This window comes from Nerophis lumbriciformis, linkage group LG19, assembly GCF_033978685.3.
Source record: "Nerophis lumbriciformis linkage group LG19, RoL_Nlum_v2.1, whole genome shotgun sequence".
Classification (NCBI taxonomy): Eukaryota; Metazoa; Chordata; class Actinopteri; order Syngnathiformes; family Syngnathidae; genus Nerophis; species Nerophis lumbriciformis.
In genome coordinates, this window is record NC_084566.2 from 33715892 (window position 1) to 33739124 (window position 23233).

The window sequence follows — 23233 nt, forward strand, 5'->3', positions numbered from 1 at the left end:
ATTTTCAAAGCTTGAAAGGTTCAGTCCGCAGAACAAACCATGTTTGTCATTCAGGACCCTGGACCCACTCCTCCATCTCCTCGGGCGGGTCTGAAACCCCTGCAGCTGCTGGAAATCAAAGCCAGGGGGCGCTTTGGTTGCGTTTGGAAAGCTCAGCTCATGAGCGAACATGTCGCCGTCAAGATCTTCCCGGTTCAGGTTGGTCAAGCTCTCGCACACGGCACCCACTTTCCACCTGGACGGGGGTCTAAAAGCTGACATCTTGTCACAGGATAAGCAGTCGTGGCAAAACGAGCGGGACATCTTCCTGACTGCGGGCATGCGGCACGAGAACATCCTGCGCTACATCGCCGCAGAGAAGCACGGAAGCAACCTGGAGACGGAGCTGTGGCTCATAACAGAGTTTCACGAAAGAGTGAGCGGCACAGAAATAGCACACCTTAAAGCTGGCTAAGACTGGATGATTGTGGCAAAAATAATAATCAGCCATTTTTTTTAATTGATATTGAAATCACGCTTATTAAATAATTTGCCCTGGAACTCCGAGAGGAACAAGCGGTAGAAAATGAATGGATGGATTTGAAAACATGAGTATTTATTCGACCACCAAAACTCAACCTTAAATATAATTTAAAAAAACAACTGGATATGAATTAGTAATGAATAAATAAAAATAATAATTGTAACAACTAGAGATGTCCAATAATGGCTTTTTGCCGATATCCGATATTGTCCAACCCTTAAAGGGGAACATTATCACCAGCCCTATGTAAGCGTCAATATATACCTTGATGTTGCAGAAAAAAGACCATATATTTTTTTAACCGATTTCCGAACTCTAAATGGGTGAATTTTGGCGAATTAAACGCCTTTCTATTATTCGCTCTCAGAGCGATGACGTCACATCGGGAAGCAATCCGCCATTTTCTCAAACACATTACAAACACCGAGTCAAATCAGCTCTGTTATTTTCCGTTTTTTCGACTGTTTTCCGTACCTTGGAGACATCATGCCTCGTCGGTGTGTTGTCGGAGGGTGTAACAACACGAACAGGGACGGATTCAAGTTGCACCAGTGGCCCAAAGATGCGAAAGTGGCAAGAAATTGGACGTTTGTTCCGCACACTTTACCCACGAAAGCTATGCTACGACAGAGATGGCAAGAATGTGTGGATATCCTGCGACACTCAAAGCAGATGCATTTCCAACGATAAAGTCAAAGAAATCTGCCGCCAGACCCCCAGGAAAAGAGAGCGGATGAGGGTATGTCTACAGAATATATTAATTGATGAAAACTGGGCTGTCTGCACTCTTAAAGTGCATGTTGTTGCCAAATGTATTTCATATGCTGTAAACCTAGTTCATAGTTGTTAGTTTCCTTTAATGCCAAACAAACACATACCAATCGTTGGTTAGAAGGCGATCGCCAAATTCGTCCTCGCTTTCTCCCGTGTCGCTGGCCGTCGTGTCGTTTTCGTCGGTTTCGCTTGCATACGGTTCAAACCCATATGGCTCAATAGCTTCAGTTTCTTCTTCAATTTCGTTTTCGCTACCTGCCTCCACACTACAACCATCCGTTTCAATACATGCGTAATCTGTTGAATCGCTTAAGCCGCTGAAATCCGAGTCTGAATTCGAGCTAATGTCGCTATAATTTGCTGTTCTATGCGCCATGTTTGTTTGTATGGGCATCACTATGTGACGTCACAGGAAAATGGACGGGTGTATATAACGATGGTTAAAATCAGGCACTTTGAAGCTTTTTTTAGGGATATTGCGTGATGGGTAAAATTTTGAAAAAAACTTCGAAAAATAAAATAAGCCACTGGGAACTAATTTTTAATGGTTTTAACCCTTCTGAAATTGTGATAATGTTCCCCTTTAATTACCGATTCCGATATCAACCGATACCGATATATACAGTCGTGGAATTAACACATTATTATGCCTAATTTTGTTGTGATGCCCCGCTGGATGCATTAAACAATGTAACAAGGTTTTCCAAAATAAATCAACTCAAATTATGGAAAAAAGTGCCAACATGGCACTGCCATATTTATTATTGCAGTCACAAAGTGCATTATTTTTTTTTAGCATGCCTCAAAACCGCAGCTTGAAATTTGGGACATGCTCTCCCTGAGAGAGCATGAAGAGGTTGAGGTCGGCGGGGTTGAGGCGTGGGGAGGGGGGTGTAGGAGGTAGCGGGGGGTGTATATTGTAGCGTCTTGGAAGAGTTAGTGCTGCAAGGGGTTCTGGGTATTTGTTATGTTGTTTGTTGTGTTACGGTGCGGATGTTCTCCCGAAATGTGTTTGTCATTCTTGTTTGGTGTGGGTTCACAGTGTGGCGCATATTTGTAACCGTGTTAAAGTTGTTTATATGGCCACCCTCAGTGTGACCTGTATGGCTGTTGACCAAGTATGACTTGCATTCACTTGTGTGTGTGAAAAGCCGTAGATATTATGTGATTGGGCCGGCACGCAAAGGAAGTGCCTTTAAGGTTTATTGGCGCTCTTTACCTCTCCCTACGTCCGTGTACACAGCGGCGTTTTAAAAAGTCATAAATATTACTTTTTGAAACCCGATACCGATAATTTTCGATATTACATTTTAAATCATTTATCGGCCGATAATATCGGCAGTCTGATATTATCGGACATCCCTAGTAACAACACAATAAAATAATAGCAAATGAAAACAATAAGATTCTTCTTCTTTTTTTAAGTTAAATTACATTTTTTATCTTTTAAATGTATTTTAGTACCATGGCCTGTGTGCTGTTTGTGTCTTAAACAAAATGTAATACAATGTGCGTTAATTAAGAGCAAAAAATCCTCACATTTATTGGTGTAATACATCTTTGGACAATTTTGACCAGTATTTTAAGTCAAAACATAATAATTTTGTAAATGTATCAATTTGAGTACATTATGTATGTGTAAGGTACTTTTTTTAAACCTTTATTTTGTTAGTGCAGTCAGACCGGATGTTGCACACAGTGCTGTTATTGTTAAAGGAGGAAGTGCGCTGTTCTAAGCTCGGCAAGTAAGGAGACGGTTTGAGGCGGTCAGAAAAAAGAAGAAAAAAAGATAGCGCCTCTCATGTTGCAACCGTTGTCCTGTTTGTACATTGGTCTTACATCGATGATGTCGTTTACAGCAACACAAGCCGCTAAGATGTGTTGTGGGTGTATGAATTGTTCTTGCAAGCTTTAGCTTTTTAGTTTAGTTGGTGTTTCAAGTGTCCGTCTCGACATTTAGTCCAGGACATGGTGGTTTAGTCTTTCGAAGATGAATGAGCGGTCCCAGACAAATAATTTTCCTAAACAAATGTTCCTCCTAATAATTTCAGTCACATGTCAATTTCTGTGATATTCCCCGTTTAGCTGCGGATTCTGTTTTTTTGGATAATTCTGTGACTATGGCCGTTGGTTACGTTACTTTTTTGTTGAGTTTAGTGATTTATTTTTGTAGAAAGTGCAGGGAGAGCATGTCCCAAATTCCAAGCTGCTGTTTTGAGGCATCTTAAAAAAAATAATGCACTTTGTGACTTCAATAATAAATATGGCAGGGCCATGTTGGCATTTTTTTCCATAACTTGAGTTGATTTATTTTGGAAAACCTTGTTACATTGTTTAATGCATCCAGCGGGGCATCACAACAAAATTAGGCATAATAATGTGTTAATTAATCGGTAATTAAGAGTTGGACAATATCGGATATCGGCAAAAAAGCCATTATCGGACATCTCTAGTAAGATCCCAAACTTCTAGTAGACCTGGCCTTTTTTGTACTCATATGCTCACACATCTGTTTTACCAGTACAAGTTGAGGAATTTCCATGCTCGTTCCGCAGCACATTGATTGTTTTTTTGATTATAGTACTTTTATGATCAAGAGAAGCCGAATTCGTGATTAAAATTAATTAATTGTCCTGTCCAAAAGCCGGCTTTAGGAGCCATTAATCAGAGACTACGTTTGCACTGCAGGCCAAAGTGGCCCAAATCAGATTTTTCTTTAAACCAGAATTTTTCCACCTGACTGTTTAGACTGCAAGTAAAATATGATTTTTATCAGACTTCAGTGTAAACGCGCATGTGGCCCCAATATGGCCTCAACGTCACTTGCATGTGCAGTTCGCTCAAGTAAAAACAAAGGAAGTTGACCAGGAGGAAGTCACTATACTACAAAATTAAATAAAAGTAGCCACCATATGGTCGCCACTCTTTAAAAATTAGCGTTTTTTTACGTGAAAGTTACCGTATTTTTCTGAGTATAAGTTGCTCCGGAGTATACGGTAAGTCGCACTGGCCGAAAATGCATAATAAAGAAGGGAAAAAAACATATATAAGTCGCATTTTTGGGGGAAATTTATTTGATAAAACCCAACACCAAGAAAATACATTTGAAAGGCAATTTAAAATAAATAAAGAATAGTGAACAACAGGCTGAATAAGTGTACGTTATTTGACGCATAAATAACCAACTGAGAACGTGCCTGTTTGTTAACGTAACATATTATGGTAAGAGTCATTCAAAAAGCTATAACATATAGAACATGCTATACGTTTACCAAACAATCTGTCACTCCTAATCGCTAAATCCCATGAAATCTTATACGTCTAGTCTCTTACGTGAATGAGCTAAATAATATTATTTGATATTTTACGGTAATGTGTTAATCATTTCACACATAAGTCGCTCCTGAGTATAAGTCGCACCCCCGTCCAAACTATGAAAAAAACTGCGACTTATATTTCGACTTCATATTTTTCGGACTATAAGTCGCAGTTTTTTTCATATTTTGGCCGGGCTCCAGTGCGATTTATATGTTTTTTCCTTCTTTATTATGCATTTTCTGCAGTTGCGAGAACTTTAAAAAAAAATACGGTACATATCGTATGAATGTATGTCTCTAGTGTAATATATTTGTTGAGGGTTCTAATCTTTTAATGGCTGTTAAGTAGAGGAGACATGGACATCAGCGTGGATCTATGGGAGCTTTATTTTTCAACCCACAAGTATGCAAATGCACCACAGCGTCAATTCCGGTCCTTCAACAATCACTATTTATTCAGAATCAAAATGTAAAAATGTATATATTACATATAGCCTATTATCTGTGCACTATTGACAAATGATGCACCGAAAATTTGGTCGTCTTAAATAGACTTTGCTCACCCCAACTGGATGTTGTCGTGAAATATCCACTTCCGCTGGTGACTGCGTCTTTCCCAGCGCACACGAGTGACATAGTTCGCCCGAAGCTGACGAAAAAGTCACATATGGGTAGCATTTACACCGCATTGCGTTTAGACTGAAGTCACGTTTGAAAAGATCAGATTCCAATCGGATTTGGACTACCTTCGGATGCGAAAAGATCAGATTTGAAGCACTTTGGAGCGTTTAGACTGGCATAAAAATCCGATTTGTGCACTTAAGGGCAAATAAAACAATTTTGGTGTGCAATGTAAACTCTTTGCTCTGTTTTTTCCAATATTGGGCTTTTGTTTACCCCTGTAAAAGGGCATCGCTGCTTTAATTAATACTTCAAAACATTTTTAAGTGGCGCTGAAGTGTTTAGCTCACAAGTTAGAGCACAGATCCTAGATTAATCAGTGTCAAACTGCATGTAATAATAGACTTGCTTTGTGCACTTGGGACAGAAAATGGCCTCAGACTTTTCCATTTCCACAAAGTTGGAAGCATACAGTTGTCCCCAAAGTCTTGCTTGGATGAATTAAGATTGAGACAGGACTAAAGGGTTTTATTAGTAGATTACAACTTGTGTAGGTGAAAGGTCATGAGCAGCAAGCTGGTGCACGTTACTACATAATGAAACACTAGAATAAAAAGGTCACGGCTCAAACTCCTCCTGGGTGTCTTTGTTTGGTTTAGGGGTCATTGACCGATCACCTGAAGGGCAGCACTGTGACGTGGGGCGAGCTGTGCCTCATCGCCGAGACCATGTCCCGCGGCTTGGCTTACCTCCATGAGGACATTCCGAGTTACAAAGGGGAAGCGCCAAAACCCACCATCGCGCACAGGTAGGCCGACGTCCAGCATACTTCCCTTAACGCAAAATCGGGCAACAATATGTTGTTGATTTGGAAAATGTCCTTAAATACATTCTTATTTTGTCAGGGATTTCAAGAGTAAGAATGTGATGGTCCGAGACAACCTGGTTGCAGTCATCGGAGACTTTGGGCTGGCCGTCCGCTTTGAACCAGGAAAACCTCCAGGAGATACACACGGCCAGGTACGAAACATCCGCACCTTGCATGATAGCTTTGGCACATCCCACTTTTGTTGAAACATTCATAATCGCATTCATTGGATCAGGCTGCCATCACAGCTTCTTTGATTTACGAATGCTTTGATTTGAGCTGCAACGCGGCCCCAGCACAACTTGGACAAGCCGTATAATCAATGCAATATCTACTTTGCATAAATGTATCATAGAAATACACAGAAAGTCCACAAATATGATGCCTGCTCATGCAGGGGCACATGTGCCTGCATTGAGGACACGTCATAATGTCACTTATTAAGTGTTTGCCACCACTTTGCACAACAGAAATAAACATAACAGTCGAAATAATCCACAAAGTTATGAAATTATAAAATCTAACTTTTTGCGGTTCAGGTGGGCACGAGGCGCTACATGGCTCCAGAAGTGCTAGAGGGAGCCATCAACTTCCAGCGTGACTCCTTCTTGAGGATCGACATGTACGCCATGGGCTTAGTGCTGTGGGAGCTGGTGTCCCGCTGCAGCGAGATGGACGGTGAGTCCAACCGGAATGCAGGTTTAGGAGGGTAAAGGTCATGGCGCCTCACGCTGATCCAATAAACAAAGGATTAGTTTACGTTCTTGTCTACTGAGACTATCTGACCACAGTTAAAGCCCGGCTGAGATGACTGAAAATATACACTTTTGTTTTTCTGCATACTGATCAGGGCTGTCCAAAGTGCAGCTCGCAACTTGTTTATTATTGTTCCTCAGCACATTGTGAAGTGAATATTGTTGTAAAAAAAAAAAAATTCATTATTAGATGTATTATTAGTAAGGGTGTAACGGTACGTGTATTTGTATTGAACCATTTCGGTACGGGGGTTTCGGTTTGGTTCGGAGGTGTACCGAACGAGTTTCCACACGGACATATTAAGTAGCGTACCGCACGTTGTGTAAACAATGCACACCGAGGCACAACACACTGCATGCTAGCAGCGACCGGGCTACGACAACAAAGCGAAAGCGGTTTGCCGACATTGTTCAGCAGCAGTAGGGTATGCTTGTCCTTTATTGGCAGCGCACACACGCTATGATAGCACACAACTTTTCAGTTCTTGCTCCGTGACTTTTCAGTCTTTCTGGTCATTTTCTTTTCTAACTCTCGTGCGCGTGTGTGTCTGTCCATTAGCAACTCCAACCTCCCTCTCGGTGACTCGGCGGCAGGTGATTAGATGATCAGCTCCAGCTGGGTAATCCAATCACCTGCCAGCTGTGCTCCGAGGCCCGCAGACCACGCCCCCCTCCACAGAGTGTCTCCGTGGTGATGCCTCGTATAGTACCTGCAAAATCCTAATTTTAAAGTGTTCTGCACCACGTTACAATTGCACACACAGTCTTAGTAAATCGCACGCAACACGTTCACTAATAGTACACGCTATTTTATAGATTGCACACAGTTTAGCGCGGGGTGTTTGGACCTTAGTAAATCAGGCCCTTAGTGTTTCACTAAAGCTGGATTTGCTTAACACCCAGCTTTTGAAACCAAGTAGTCCAGTTGTGACCGATTGAACGCCCTGAGATGACAACGACCTGGATGAATGAGAACCTTCATAGGTATAGTCCAGGGGTGCTCACACTTCTTCTGCAGGCGAGCTACTTTTCAATTGATCAAGTCGTGGGGATCTACCTCATTCATATATATAATTTATATTTACTTATTTATTAAATATATGTTTTTGTTAACAAGTTAAAGGTGTTTAATGATAATGCAAGTATGTTTAACACATATAGTTAATATTGTTAATACATTAAAGGTGTTTAATGATAATACAAGTATGTTTAATACATATAGTTAATATTGTTAACAAGTTAAAGGTGTTAAAAGATAATGCAAGCATGTTTAACACATATAGTTAATATTGTTAACAAGTTAAAGGTGGTTAAAAATAATACAAGCATGTTTAACACAAATAGTTAATATTGTTAACAACTTAAAGGTGGTTAAAGATAATACAAGCATGTTTAACACATATAGTTAATAGTGTTAACAAGTTAAAGGTGGTTAAAGATAATACAAGCATGTTTAACACATAGATTCCTTTCTTTCATGAAGACAAGAATATAAGTTGGTGTATTACCTGATTGTGATGACTTGCATTGATTGGAATCAGACAGTGGTGATGATAACGTCCACATTTTCGAATGGAGGAGAAAAAAAGTTCTCCTTTCTGTCCAATACCACATGAAAGTGGTTGGTTTTTGGCATCTTATTTGTCCAGCTTCCGTACTCCTTTGTATGCACTTTACAAGAAATACATTGTCGGCAAACTCCGTAGCTTGCTAGCTTGTGCACGCCAGCTTTCTGAGACTCTTATTTTGTTAGCGCAGGCAGGATGAAGCAGAGCTTTTATTGTGCAACTGTGCAGTCGGTCTTTGGAGTTTTGACGACAGGTACGGCGCCAGAGTCTGTTGAATAAAGTGTTTCTCGCCTTCCAGTCGGTAATTTTAATGAGCTGGCAGCAGCCAGCGTCATCTCAGAAGACCCTCGGGTGCCGTGAATGTCAATCAAGTGACGAAAGTGACGTCATAGTGAAGATTTATGATCGCTCATTTTTAGGACTATTTTTTTAATGCCTGGCTGGTGATCGACTGACACACCCTCCGAGATCGACCGGTAGATCGCGATCGACGTAATGAGCACCCCTGGTATAGTCTCATGAACTCTGATTAGTAGTAGTTGTCGTCGTCGTCGTTGAAGGAAATGGCGAACATTGTGATGTGCTCCGTGAAATAAATCACATGAAGTTCCGGTAATGCTTAAAATGACCAAAATACTTAAAATAATTGTGTCACATCAGGATTGTGAATGATAGGGAATTCCAAAAGAAGTGCAGGTCCCCTTAAAGATTTAACGTGTTGAGCTCAAACTAAATTGATTTATGTGGTGAGTTGCAATATGTTTGTCCACACTGTGAATGTTGTCGTACTCTTCTAATGTCCTCCTGCCGTTTTTTCAGGTACCACCGGTGAGTACATGCTGCCGTTTGAGGACGAAATTGGTCAGCATCCATCCCTGGAGGACCTGCAGGATGTGGTTGTGCACAAGAAAATGCGTCCAGTCATCAAGGACTGCTGGCTCAAACATCCTGTGAGTAGGAATACATGAACGGCAGCAGTTATGTCGTGCATCATTTCGGGTTGGGGGCACCATAAATATATATATATATTTATTTAAATATATATGTGTCTTATGTCATTGTTTTAGCAATAAAATTACTGTATTAATAAGCTAGTAACACTAATTAGCTAGGCAACAATTTGGAGATTGTTGCATCTTTGGACATGAAATGAATCATGACTATATATTCTGTCTTGTTCGCCTTCAGAAGGCAAGCAAATTGTATTAGTTATAATGTCATTTGATTTCAGTTCAATTTATATTTCACAAACACGAGATAGGATTTATCAGGATCATCACACAGGCATGTGATTTTTCCGTCTATAGTCGGAAATTCGTCTTTTTTTATCTTTGTAAAAATATAAAATAATATTTTCCGTTTTTCTTTGTTTTTTCTAAACGAGAATGTGTGTTAAAATCTTGATCAGTCTCGTTGCCATACCTGCCAACAACTACAGTTTTCCCGTAATTAGAACGTTTTGTTTTTTTATAATCCGGTGGTAAAAACTACAGTTTTCCATTAAAAATGATTAACTTAACGCTCAAAACTTTCCTCCCAACCCATTATCAGCCATTTTTGGCGTATGCCCCGATAACATGTGCCCGGTACCACTAAAGCGCACTGTTGCTTTTACGACCTTGCTGGCCAGGCGATTGATCTTGTTTAATTGGAAGCTGGCTCGCCCCCCATCACACGGCCGTTGGATTAGAGAGGTTCTCTACAATCTAAAACTGGAAAAACTTAGGTTTTCGCTAAAAGGCTCGGCTCAAAGATTTGAAAGCTCATGGAGTCCTTTTTTGCTGTATGTCAACTCTCTTGACCTATGCCCAGACGCAGATGAGGAATAATCTCCCTTTTATTTATTAGTATTATTTTATTCTATTCTATTTTTATTTTATTATATTTTATCATTATTATTATTACATTTTTATTTTTATTTTATTATTATTATTATATATTTTTTTATATATAATTTTTTTTAATTTATTTATTTATTTATTTTTTTCCTTCTCCCTCTCTCTCCTTTTCATCCCGTCTGTCTGTCTCTGGCCTCGTATGTGTGTGTGTGTGTGTGATAATGTGTCTGTCTTTGTCGTCTTACTTGTTATATAATTGTGCCATTTGTCCCTCGTTGGTGGGACCTGAGTGGGGTGGGAGGGTGGGTGGGTGGTTTGGGTTTTAAGGGAAAGGGTGTGAATAATCTACTGACTTTAAAATTGTACTGTTTCGACTTGCACTTTTTTCTGTCTATTTGAAAATGCCAATAAAAAAAGTTGGGGGGAAAAAAAAAAGATTAACTTAAAAATCGAAACTACGTAGCGAAGCAACTCCACGGGCAGGGGACAAAATATACGGGAAACAATGATTTTACTGTTTCTTATACGGTTAACGTATAAGAACATCCATGATTAATTGGTTGGTTTACTATGATGAGTCACAATTGGTTAAGATTGAAGCAAAACATTACGAACAGGCCAATCAGAGGCAAGATAGGGCGGGTCATCGAACCAGGAATGACGACGAGAGAGTCGGAGAAAAGAAGAGGGGATATTCAAGTGGGCGATTTATACATTTAAAAAAAACTAGTGGAAAATTGCAGAGAAAGGTTTCTCTTCCTTAGTTTTCTTTTAGCAATGTAGCCGACGTCCAGGAAACTCACAATGCGTCTACTTGGCCACATTTGGACAAATGTATGCGTCTGGATAAAACAATGCCCAACACATTTATTTTAGTTGTTTACCATGTAAGCCCAAATCAAAACTGCTCTCGACATGGAATACACATTTAAGAACACACATGATTGTGGCAGACATGTGATGACTTTTTGTCTAAATCAGGGGTCGGCAACCTTTACCAGTCAAAGAGCCATTTTGACCAGTTTCACAAATTATAGAAAACAATGGGAGCCGCAAAAATTTTTGAAATTTTAAATGAAATAACACTGCAGACACATTTTTTTTTTTTTGCTTTGTGCTATGTATAAACCAGGGGTCTCAGACACGATGCCCACACCTTTTTATGGAATTTTTAAGCTGGTGCGGCACGCGGGTTTTAAATGAATAGCGATTGTCAGCGTCATGCGTGCCGTGATGGTACAGCACATAGCGCCCACTACAATCAGCGTGTCTGATCAGCCACATGTTGAATGGAGCTTCCGCTTGCTCACAATGCATACTTGGTCAACAACCACACAGGTTACACTGACGGTCGCGGTATAAAAAAAACTTTAACACTCTTACTAATAATGCGCCACACTGTGAACCCACACCAAACAAGAATGACAAACACATTTCGGGAGAACATCTGCACCGTAACACAACATAAACACAACAGGACAAATACCCAGAATCCCATGCAGCCCTAACTCTTCCGGGCTACATTATACACCCCCGCTACCAAACCCTGCCCACCTCAACCGACGCACAGAGGGGGGGGGGGGGGGGGTTTGATGTGTGAGGGAACAGGCTTGGGTTGGGTGCGGGGTTTGGTGGTAGCAGGGGTGTATAATGTAGCCCGGAAGAGTCAGGGCTGCATGGTATTCTGGGTGTTTGTTCTGTTGTATTTATGTTGTGTTAAGGTGCAGATGTTCTCCCGAAATGTGTTTGTCATTCTTGTTTGGTTTTGGTTCAAAGTGTGGCGCATTATTAGTAAGAGTGTTAAAGTTGTTTTATATGATCACCGTCAGTGTAACCTGTGTGACTGTTGACCAAGTATGCCTTGCTGTCACGTACGTGTGCAAGCAGAAAATGTATATTGTATAACAAGTGTTTGGCTGGCACGTTGTTAATACAGATTGTAGAGGGCGCCAAATGTTGTACCATCATGGCACACCCTTATTATAGCTGTAAGGGTGAAAATCGGTGAATATTAATCCCGGGAGTTTTCTGCGAGAGGCACTGAAATCCGGAAGTCTCACGGGAAAATTGAGGGGTTCAGCAAGTAAGCTGCTGAGCCGCATCAGAGTGATCAAAGAGCCGCATGCGGCTCCGGAGCCGCGGGTTGCCGACCCCTGGTCTAAATGATACATTTCATTTTCATTGGTGTTTTAGAACAAGACAGTAGCTGACATTTTGTTCATTATTTCTACTGTTTATATTTTGACGTTGAATAGTTGAGTCGTTTTGAAACATAAACAACATTACTGCAAGATATTTATTTCATGCTATAAATCACAAATGGCTATTCAGATAAAGGAAGTTAGCCAATAGAATAAACATTGTTTGTACTCTATGATTTTTGCATTTGGAGCAGTTAGAAGTGGAGAGGGAGTCGAAGAGACAGAAAAAACAGGAGCTTCAATTGTTTTCATTAAGTTCAAATCACATGCCTGATCTCTTTATTGATTTAGACATGTTGTGAATGTATTAAATGTAATATGCCTGTGTAAATAAGATAAAGCAGCTAAATAAATTAGATAGCTAAATCACTACACCAACATCGAAACTGTATAAAGGAAGTTATAGTAACTAATAGTTAGAATTTTAAGACGATAACTGTTTATTTCTTCTTACATCATTGTGTGCTCAACTGTGTGAATGAGTGCTTAAAGAAGTTTACCAAATAGTTTTCACATGGCGATTGCAATGGTTTAGGTATGCTTAATAATTTAATACTAAATTATGAAGAGGGAAATTTGCTAAACATATAAAAAAGAATACAGTACAACCTGCGACAAAGCCCAAGGTTTGGAGAAAATTACCAATATGCTGTCATATTGACCCATGCGCACGTTCACACACACACACACACACGCACACACACACCAAGCAGCAGTTAGGTGGTTGTAACGTAAAAACAATTGTTAAAGGGGAACATTATCACCAGACCTATGTAAGCATCAATATATACCTTGATGTTGCAGAAAAAAGACCATATATTTTTTAACCGATCTCCGAACTCTAAATGGGTGAATTTTGGCGAATTAAACGCCTTTCTATTATTCGCTCTCGGAGCGATGACGTCACAACGTGACGTCACATCGGGAAGCAATCCGCCATTTTCTCAAACACATTACAAACACAGAGTCAAATCAGCTCTGTTATTTTCCGTTTTTTCGACTGTTTTCCGTACCTTGGAGACATCATGCCTCGTCGGTGTGTTGTCGGAGGGTGTAACAACACGAACAGGGACGGATTCAAGTTGCACCAGTGGCCCAAAGATGCGAAAGTGGCAAGAAATTGGACGTTTGTTCCGCACACTTTACAGACGAAAGCTATGCTACGACAGAGATGGCAAGAATATGTGGATATCCTGCGACACTCAAAGCAGATGCATTTCCAACGATAAAGTCAAAGAAATCTGCCGCCAGACCCCCATTGAATCTGCCGGAGTGTGTGAGCAATTCAGGGACAAAGGACCTCGGTAGCACGGCATGAAATGGCGGCAGTTTGTTCCCGCAGACGAGCGAGCTAAACCCCCTGGATGTCTTGGCTCACACCGTCCCTTATGCCACTGAAGATGATCAAGAGAAGAATGGAAAGGATGAGGGTATGTCTACAGAATATATTAATTGATGACAATTGGGCTGTCTGCACTCTCAAAGTGCATGTTGTTGCCAAATGTATTTCATATGCTGTAAACCTAGTTCATAGTTGTTAGTTTCCTTTAATTCCAAACAAACACATACCAATCGTTGGTTAGAAGGCGATCGCCGAATTCGTCCTCGCTTTCTCCCGTGTCGCTGGCTGTCGTGTCGTTTTCGTCGGTTTCGCTTGCATACGGTTCAAACCGATATGGCTCAATAGCTTCAGTTTCTTCTTTAATTTCGTTTTCGCTACCTGCCTCCACACTACAACCATCCGTTTCAATACATGCGTAATCTGTTGAATCGCTTAAGCCGCTGAAATCCGAGTTTGAATCCGAGCTATTGTCGCTATAGCTTGCTGTTCTATGCGCCATGTTTGTTTGTGTTGGCATCACTATGTGACGTCACAGGAAAATGGACGGGTGTATATAACGATGGTTAAAATCAGGCATTTTGAAGCTTTTTTTAGGGATATTGCGTGATGGGTAAAATTTTGAAAAAAACTTCGAAAAATGAAATAAGCCACTGGGAAGTGATTTTTAATGGTTTTAACCCTTCTGAAATTGTGATAATGTTCCCCTTTAATACAATATGTAGGATTTACAATATTATCAGAAACACTGCACACCCTGGCCACAAACTGTTTAAACTCCTCCCCTCTGGCAGGCGTTACAAATCACTCTACGCCAAAACAACCGCACCAATAAAAACAGTTTCTTCCCCCAGGCCATAAATCTGATGAACGCTTAACAGTCACAGAGTGTCAGACCTGTTGCTGTGAAAAAACCTTGGAACTAATCTGTTACTGTGAATGTACCACCTCATGTTCACTTCATCATCTTTTTTGCTTTTGCTTTATTATCTTATTAGCTTTGCACATAATAGTTATTTAAGCACTTGTTTACATTTTAGTTAATATGTATTGTTTGCATAGAACAAAGAGAGCACATTCTACTAAGTCAAATGTCGTGTGTTAAACATCCCTGATCAAAAATTCTGATTCTGAAATGATCAAAGACACTTCAGTCATCTTAAGTATTAAATGAAGCTAGGTATTTATTTTCCTGACGACCTCCTTAAAGAAGGAATTTTGTCTATATTTTTCACAATCCTCATGTAAGACAAGAACACATGTTTTTCTTTTGTTCATGCATTCTAACTTATAAATAAACAAAGTCAGCTGACAATGGAGCTAATGGAAATCGCTCTATTCCCCCTATAAAGCGCTTTAAAAAACCTCCCAAAACTTCCATCAGTGTTTTATATACATGATGTACCGGTAAGTATGTAATGTAGTAACGGGCACATTCATAATAACCTCTAATATTCTCGTATTTTGGTCATTTTAAGCAAACGGCGGCGTATTAATTTTATAGACTCATCAAAAAGTTTACTTTTCCCTTCAACATCTACCGTATTTTTCGGAGTATAAGTAGCTCCAGAGTATAAGTTGCACCGGCCGAAAATACATAATAAAGAAGGAAAAAAACATATGTAAGTCGCACTGGAGTACAAGTCGCATTTTTGGGGGAAATTTATTTGATAAAAGCCAACACCAAGAAAAGACATTTGAAAGGCAATTTAAAATAAATAAAGAATAGTGAACAACAGGCTGAATAAGTGTACGTTATATGAGGCATAAATAACCAACTGAGAACGTGCCTGGTATGTTAACGTAACATATTATGGTAAGAGTCATTCAAATAACTATAACATATAGAACATGCTATACGTTTACCAAACAATCTGTCACTCCTAATCGCTAAATCCCATGAAATCTTATACGTCTAGTCTCTTACGTGAATGAGATAAATAATAATATTTGATATTTTACGGTAATGTGTTAATCATTTCACACATAAGTCGCTCCTGAGTATAAGTCGCACCCCCGGCCAAACTATGAAAAAAAACTGCGACTTATAGTCCGAAAAATACGATACTACTAATCATGCAGACTTCATGACAGACAACAACAATTCCTTTTGGGACAAATGATGATCAGAACTTTTATTTTTTTAGCCTGAATATAACGAGGATGAGTTACAATTTTTCAAAGCCGTGTGCTCGACAGATCCAGCTCTAGTTAACACTAAGCGTCATGTAGCATTATTGCTAAATACTAAACAAGAAATACAAGTTACGACCATAATAAAACAATCACTTATTGTACAATCTCTGATGCCGACTGATAGGATGTTCTTATCTAGTGCTCAGGTGTTTTTTTTATAATGTCCACATAGTTTAGTGGGCAGGTGACGTTGTGTGGCGCATGTGTTAACTAGATGTATTATGTTTTGTTTTTTGATTATTTGCACCATGGATGGCAAATGTTGTTTTGATTGTTACTTATGAATCTATACTATGCACAGTTATTTGTAATATAATACACATGGTCATTGACTAATGTCACTTCCTATTATTGACCTATTATGCAAAACCAACTTTTCTTACCTGTTGACACCTGTTTCTGTGTATTTGGGATCTGCATAAGTCCAGAAAATTTTAAATCTAACCATGGAGACTTAGCGGAGATATTTATAAAACCATATTGCCTTCTTTCATACTTTGTGCGAACGAGAGGTTTGGAATTTGGCCAATTTGTGACGTTTTCCCCATTGGTGACATCAGCGCATTATCCATATATGGCTATGTTTTTCCTAAAGAGCTTTGCTCGAGTCCGCCCAATTGTAGTCTGATGTTGTAGTCAACAAGTTCCTTCTTTTTCTGTATTCTCTTGTTGAGGCAGACTTTCTTACGCATGCACATGCATCCTCCGCTGTTGCCATTTCCAATACAAAGTAGTGTATAGTTCTAACTTATATCTGTCTGTAGACTCCATATGAAAGCACTGAAAGCTACAAAAAAATTCTAAGTAGAGCCGTGTATATAAGACCCTCAAAAAACTTTGCATTCTTAAGAGATGGTCAGAAAGAGGCTTGAAGATGTAAAACATAATCTATAACAAATGGTAACTGTGTCTAGAGCACATGTGTCAAACTCAAGGCCCGCGGGCCAGATCTGGCCCTACACGTCATTTTATATGGCCCGCAAAAGCCTGGAAATAATGTGTCAGTTGTATTTTCTTTCTCTACTTTCTTATTTTCTTACTAAAGGTATTAGTTTTCTTTTCTAGTTTAATGGTGGAAAAAAATTAGTGTCCAATATTGCAACAGATATTATATTATCTAATTTTGCTGGTCAAAATCCAAATAAATACTTAAATATCTGCTTAACATATGGTTTCGAAGCAAGTTATCCATCAAATTGTACACTATAAAAATGACCAATAGATTTTACTGTAAAATTTAGGGAGTTTTTTTTACAGCATTTTACTGTAAGTTGGAAGAAAAAAAAACCCCACCAATGTTAGTTTTTTTTACAGTAAAATTCTGTCTACTGAGCTGTCAGTTTTTTTTGTTTGTTTTTTTAAATCCACGGTTGATGCTTTTATGGTACCACATTTTATTATGGTAAAACAAAAAATGGCAGCTGAGTTGCCAAAATAAAATTAAACAGCGGTACTGTATTTCTATTTACAGTAATATGTTGTAAAAATGATAAAATAACACCGTATATTTTACAGTAAAAGTCTGGCAACTAAGCTGCCAATTTTCTTCTGTAAAAAAAACAGTGGTCAAATCCACAGATTTTTTTTTACTCTTTACGTAAAAAAAAAAGAAAGTAAAATATTAAAATTCATAGGCAAATTCATTAATTATTTACTGTTACAAGTGGCCCTCTATTGGCGGCCATGACTGCGGTGTGGCCCTCAATGAAAACAACTTTGACACCCCTGGTCAAGTGGGACAGGCCAAAGTTAAGTAGGAGAAAATGCAGTCCTTTATAAATTATTTAATATTTCTCTCCGGCCCGGTAGCAAATGCTTCACGGACCGGTACCGGTCCCCGGACCAGTGGTTGGGGACCACTGATGTAGACCACAAGGAAGTGGTTTAAATGTAGGGGAAAAAAATCAGAATATGACCCCTTTTAAAAAAGAGAATACGTATGGAGTGAAATAATAGTTGAAGAAAAAGTATTCCAAGATATCCAGCCTGCCGTATTGAGGATGCTGGGGGCCCGCAGTTTGGACACCCCTCTTTTAGAGACACACATTACTGTTTAAAAAGTAACTTTTTTGTTAAAGGCGACATGGATGAGTAGTGGTCACTTTTGTAATGATGATGAGAATGTTGACCTCATAGCAGCTTTGTCTGTGGCCTTCAGGGTCTGTATATACATGCATACACCCATACACATATATATATATATATATATATATATATTAATTAACATACATATATGTATATGCACACATACGTAGCTTGTTTTTTTTAGCTGGAAATGACATAAGAAATATGAATTAATAAAAAAAACTGATTTGTGTTTTAAGCCTAAATTTCAAGAAAATACGGTTAACTAAAAAATATATATACCGTATTTTTCGGAGTATAAGTCGCACCTGCCGAAAATGCATAATAAAGAAGGGAAAAAACATATATAAGTCGCACTGGAGCCCGGCCAAATTATGAAAAAAAAACTGCGACTTATAGTCCGAAAAATACGGTAATTCAGAATTTTTTTTATTTAGAACCGTGGGAATGTTTGTATCGAATAAGGACTACTTTTGGCGCACTATTAAAATAAAGCTAAGTGGTCTCTTTTTATTTGAAATATTCTTAATTTTATTAGCATCAAGTAAATAAATACTCCAAATTAGATTTAAAAAAAACAAAAAAAAACTGCTACTTTTAAAATCAGGATCAACGATCGTATCATGTTTAAAATTTACTTTTGCAGAATGCTGGTCAATTCTAGCATCGTCTTCTAGAACAGTGGTTCTCAACCTTTTTTCAGTGATGTACCCCCTGTGAACATTTTTTTAATTCATGTACCGTACCCCCTAATCAGAGCAAAGCATTCATGGTTGAAAAAAAGAGATAAAGAAGTAAAATACAGCACAGTCATTAGTTTCTGATTTATTAAATTGTATAACAGTGCAAAATATTGCTCATTTGTAGTGGTCTTTCTTGAACTATTTGGAAAAAAATATATAAAATAACTAAAAACTTGTTGAAAAATAAACAAGTCATTCAATTATAAATAAAGATTTCTACACAGAAGTAATCATCAACTTAAAGTGCCCTCTTTGGGGATTGTAGTAGAGATCCATCTGGATTCATGAACTTAATTCTAAACATTTCTTCACAAAAAAAAAAAATCTTTAACATCAATATTTATGGAACATGTCCACAAAAAATCTAGCTGTCAACACTGAATATTGCATTGTTGTATTTCTTTTCACAGTTCTTTTTGACAGACATTTTAGTGAGGGTCAAACCATCATGGCATGGGGGAAACTCTGGGTTTATGGTAATGAATGGAATAGCCAACTTGATTTGATGTTCAGTTTATGAACTTACATTCATATTTTGTTGAAGTATTATTCAATAAATATATTTATAAAGGATTTTTGAATTGTTGCTATTTTTAGAATATTTAAAAAAAATCTCACGTACCCCTTGGCATACCTTCAAGTACCCCCAGGGGTACGCGTACCCCCATTTGAGAACCACTGTTCTAGAACATTCTCATACCTGCCAACTACTCCGGTTTTCCCGTAATTAGTACGGTTTTCATCAACCTATTCCGGGTTACGGTTGCAGTGATAAAAAAATACGGTTTTTCATTAATTTAAAAAAAAAATTTTTTTTAAGTTTTATTCACGAAATCGCATAGCAATAATGACAATCGACACTGCTTCCCGTAACTTCCTATCGAGCCATTCCGAATGCCATGCGCGAGGCTATTTATGCACCGCTGCCAAGCACAAGGCACCAGTTGCCATTGTTTCCAAACGAGCGAACGATCATGGAATCAGCCGGAGAAAAATCGCAAACGAGTCTTAAACCGAAAAGAAAACTGCAGTCATTCCGTGAAGAATATTCAAAAGCCTATCCGGGAATAATTATCCGTTCCAAAAAGGGTGAAAACTACGCGAATTGCACCTTGTGCAGACAAGATTTTTCGATCGGACACGGAGGAATTAGCGATGTAAAAGACCACGTTGGGACAAAAAAACAAATACCATATCATTTTTGCAGTATGATCAATCTGATAGAATAAATTTGGATTTTAGCCACAAAAAGGTAATGACACCAATGTTATCTATTGGAATTGTTTAGTACTGTTATACTGTTAAAAGTGTTTATACTATTTATGCTTTCAAGTCCAAGTTGAAGAAATCTTGTTAAATGTTGACAGCGTAACTACCAAAATGCAGAAGTATGTCCGTAATATTTTTGCAGTGCTATTTCTGTTGAAAAGTTAAAATGATTACATTAGAGATGTGATGTGCCACTTTTCAAGTGTCTGATGGCTTAAATTAATTTTCATTAAATTTTCATATTTTGAATTATTTTGAAAGGCTTACAAAAAAACTACATTTGAATTGTGATTCCATGCTATTGACAGGACTATTAATTTTAATGAAGTTAGCTTACCATGTTTACAGTATAATAATTGTGATAGAAATGTGAATTTTAGGCACAGAATATTTTTTACAATTGAACAAGGCAGTAGATTATACAAGCTTGGACAGAAAGTTAATAATGACACCAATTTTTTTTTTAATGGAATTGTTTAGTACTGTTTTACCTTTGTTTACTGTAAAAAGTGTTTATACTGTTTATACTTTCAATTAACAAATTGAAGTCTTGTGAAAGGTTGACAGGATAACTGGCATTAACTGTCAAAATCATTTCAAACTATTGAAGTTAGCTTACAGAATAAACATGTCAATCAACCCATATGATTTTTGCTGTAATATTTTTGTTTTGAAAAGTCACTGTGACTGATAGAAAAGTGATGGTTTTAGCAACATTTTAACCTGGCTACTAGGTTTTTCTGATTTCAAAAGTTGACAGGTATGCATTCTAGTAAAAAAAACAAAAAAAAAAGAAAAAAAAAAAAACTAGAAATTCTGGCATCGTCTTCTAGAACAGTGGTTCCCAACCACCGGGCCGTGGATCGATTGGTACCGGGCCGCACAAGAAATTAAAAAAAAACAAAAAAACATTTTATTTTATTTTTTATTTTTTTATTATATCAACATAAAAAAAACACACGATAGACTTACAATTTGTGCACCAACCCAAAAAACCTTCCTCCCCCATTTACAGTCATTCACACAAAAGGGTTGTTTCTTTCTGTTATTAATATTCTGGTAGGTTCCTACATTATATATCAATACAGTCTGCAGGGATACAGTCCGTAAGCACACATGATTGTATTTTTATATGACCAAAAAAATTAAATACCATCCCCCCGGTCCGTGGGACACATTTTCAAGCGTTGACCGGTCCGCAGTAACAAAAAGGTTGGGGACCACTGTTCTAGAACATTCTAGTAAAAAAAAAAAAAAAATTTAAATAAATAAATAAATAAAATACTTTAAATTCTAGCATCGTCTTCTAGAACATTCTAGTTAAAAAAAACACAAAAAAGTATAAATTCTAGCATCGTCTTCTGGAACATTCTAGTTAAAAAAAAACACTTAAAAAAAAACAACTATTACACATCAGATATGCCTGTTATGAGACATGTCGATCATGTTGCCAAAAGTTGTTTTTTTATGTATTACAAAAGTTTTGGACGTACCTTCTCTTTGAATAACAAGAAAAGGTGTGTCTAAACTTTTTTTTTTTTTTTTTTTTTTTTTTGGGGTCCTGTCCAGCTTCTCAGGCAAATCATATAGTTGATGTAGATGCCCATGTCGGCTGTTCAGATTTACTTTACAAAAGAGAAGTGTGGGATACTTTTCTTGTTGCCTTATTTGTATTTGACTTTATTAAATGTATTTATATTATCATTTAGTGCAGCCGGGCCGGAGCAGGAGGGGATAGAAAGAGAAAAAAAAGAAGACAGAGGGGGAAATTGTGGGGACAAGAGGGGGATTAGACAGAGAGACAAAAACAACAGCAGCAAACAGCAACAACAACAATAGAGCAACATCAGCAAATACGACATGTACAAATATGATGGTAAAAGTAATAGCAACTAAGCAGTTAGCGAAAAATAAAAAAGAATACAGAAATGACAATGAGCATTATTACACTACAAATGGATCAATAGAAATACCAATAGAAATAGCGCTATTGATAATGAACAATACCAATAATTTACCTTTATTATCAACAATACAGTTGTTTAAATGCAACAATACATATACGTAATGATAACTTGAGATACGAAAGAATGCAGAAAAATGGTGTCTAAACTTTTGAGCAACGTCCCACTTAAGTCTTTTGTCACTTTCTTGTGTCATTTCCCGCTAAAAGACCACCAAATAAAACTGTTAAAAAATATTTGGCCACATGAAGAATGATTTTGTGTATAACGGCCAACAATTGAAGGTTTTGTTGTCCCTTTCTGGTAAAAAGCAGAAAAATGTATCTGCCATCTTTTCACTTTTGTGATGATGATGATGAGAATGGTGACCTCATAGCAGCTTTGTCTGTGGCCTTCAGGGTCTGAGCCAGCTGTGCGAGACCATCGAGGAATGCTGGGACCACGACGCAGAGGCCCGCCTGTCTGCCGGCTGCGTGGAGGAGCGCATCGGCCAGATCGCCAGGACCACCGGCGGCACTACCTCAGACGGCCCCGTCTCCATCGTGACGCCTCTCACCAACGAGGACCTACCTCCCAAAGAGTCCAGTACCTGAACGGGGGCGGCGGCTACCATCTTTGGGCCCCCTCAGCTCCTGACTTTTTGACCTTTTTTTTTTTGGGTCAAACCCAAACTCAGTGGATCTCCGTGAATATTTAATAATAACAGAAGAAGAAGAAGAAGAAAAAAAACGAGCAATTTTTTGAATGCAGCTGCTATTTTATCACCTTACTGGTATTGTTTTTTCTCTTTTACGTCTTACTACCATATCCTTCTGCTGTAGTTGGGAAGTAGTGTAAGCTATGCGACGTGAAACACTACATGTTGTCATTACCTCATCAATTTATTTGTGTCGGTCGACTTTTTCCTTTAATTACCTCATGACTTTTTCATTTTTCTTTTTTTTCCTTTAACGTCCTCCCCGTGTAGTCACAAGCAGCCAAATGAACTGAACTTCAGGTCCAAACCTCGGGAGGATGCGCTGCACAACTGGGAGGAAGCTTTGGTTTTTGTTTTTTGTTTTTGGAGACTGTTAAGACGAAATATATTCATCTTCCTCAGGGGTCGAAGCTTCTAGGATTTTTAAACTCTTTGCGTGCTCCCTTATTTGAAACCTGTGAATGCCTCCCTCCCG

At 38.4% G+C, this 23233-nt stretch overlaps 1 protein-coding gene across 1 annotated transcript in view; it reads left to right on the forward strand.

Moving 5' to 3' along the window:
- The window catches only part of acvr2ba (activin A receptor type 2Ba), a 43951-nt gene that overhangs the window by 19499 nt on the left and 1219 nt on the right, over positions 1-23233 (forward strand). Inside the window, exons 5-11 of the mRNA XM_061978870.2 lie at positions 55-198; positions 272-415; positions 5895-6043; positions 6141-6255; positions 6643-6781; positions 9246-9376; positions 22460-23233. The exon at positions 22460-23233 is cut by the window's right edge and continues 1219 nt beyond it. Coding sequence (XP_061834854.1) covers positions 55-198; positions 272-415; positions 5895-6043; positions 6141-6255; positions 6643-6781; positions 9246-9376; positions 22460-22654 — 1017 coding nt within the window. The 3' untranslated portion in view covers positions 22655-23233. The remainder of the gene's footprint in view (positions 1-54; positions 199-271; positions 416-5894; positions 6044-6140; positions 6256-6642; positions 6782-9245; positions 9377-22459) is intronic.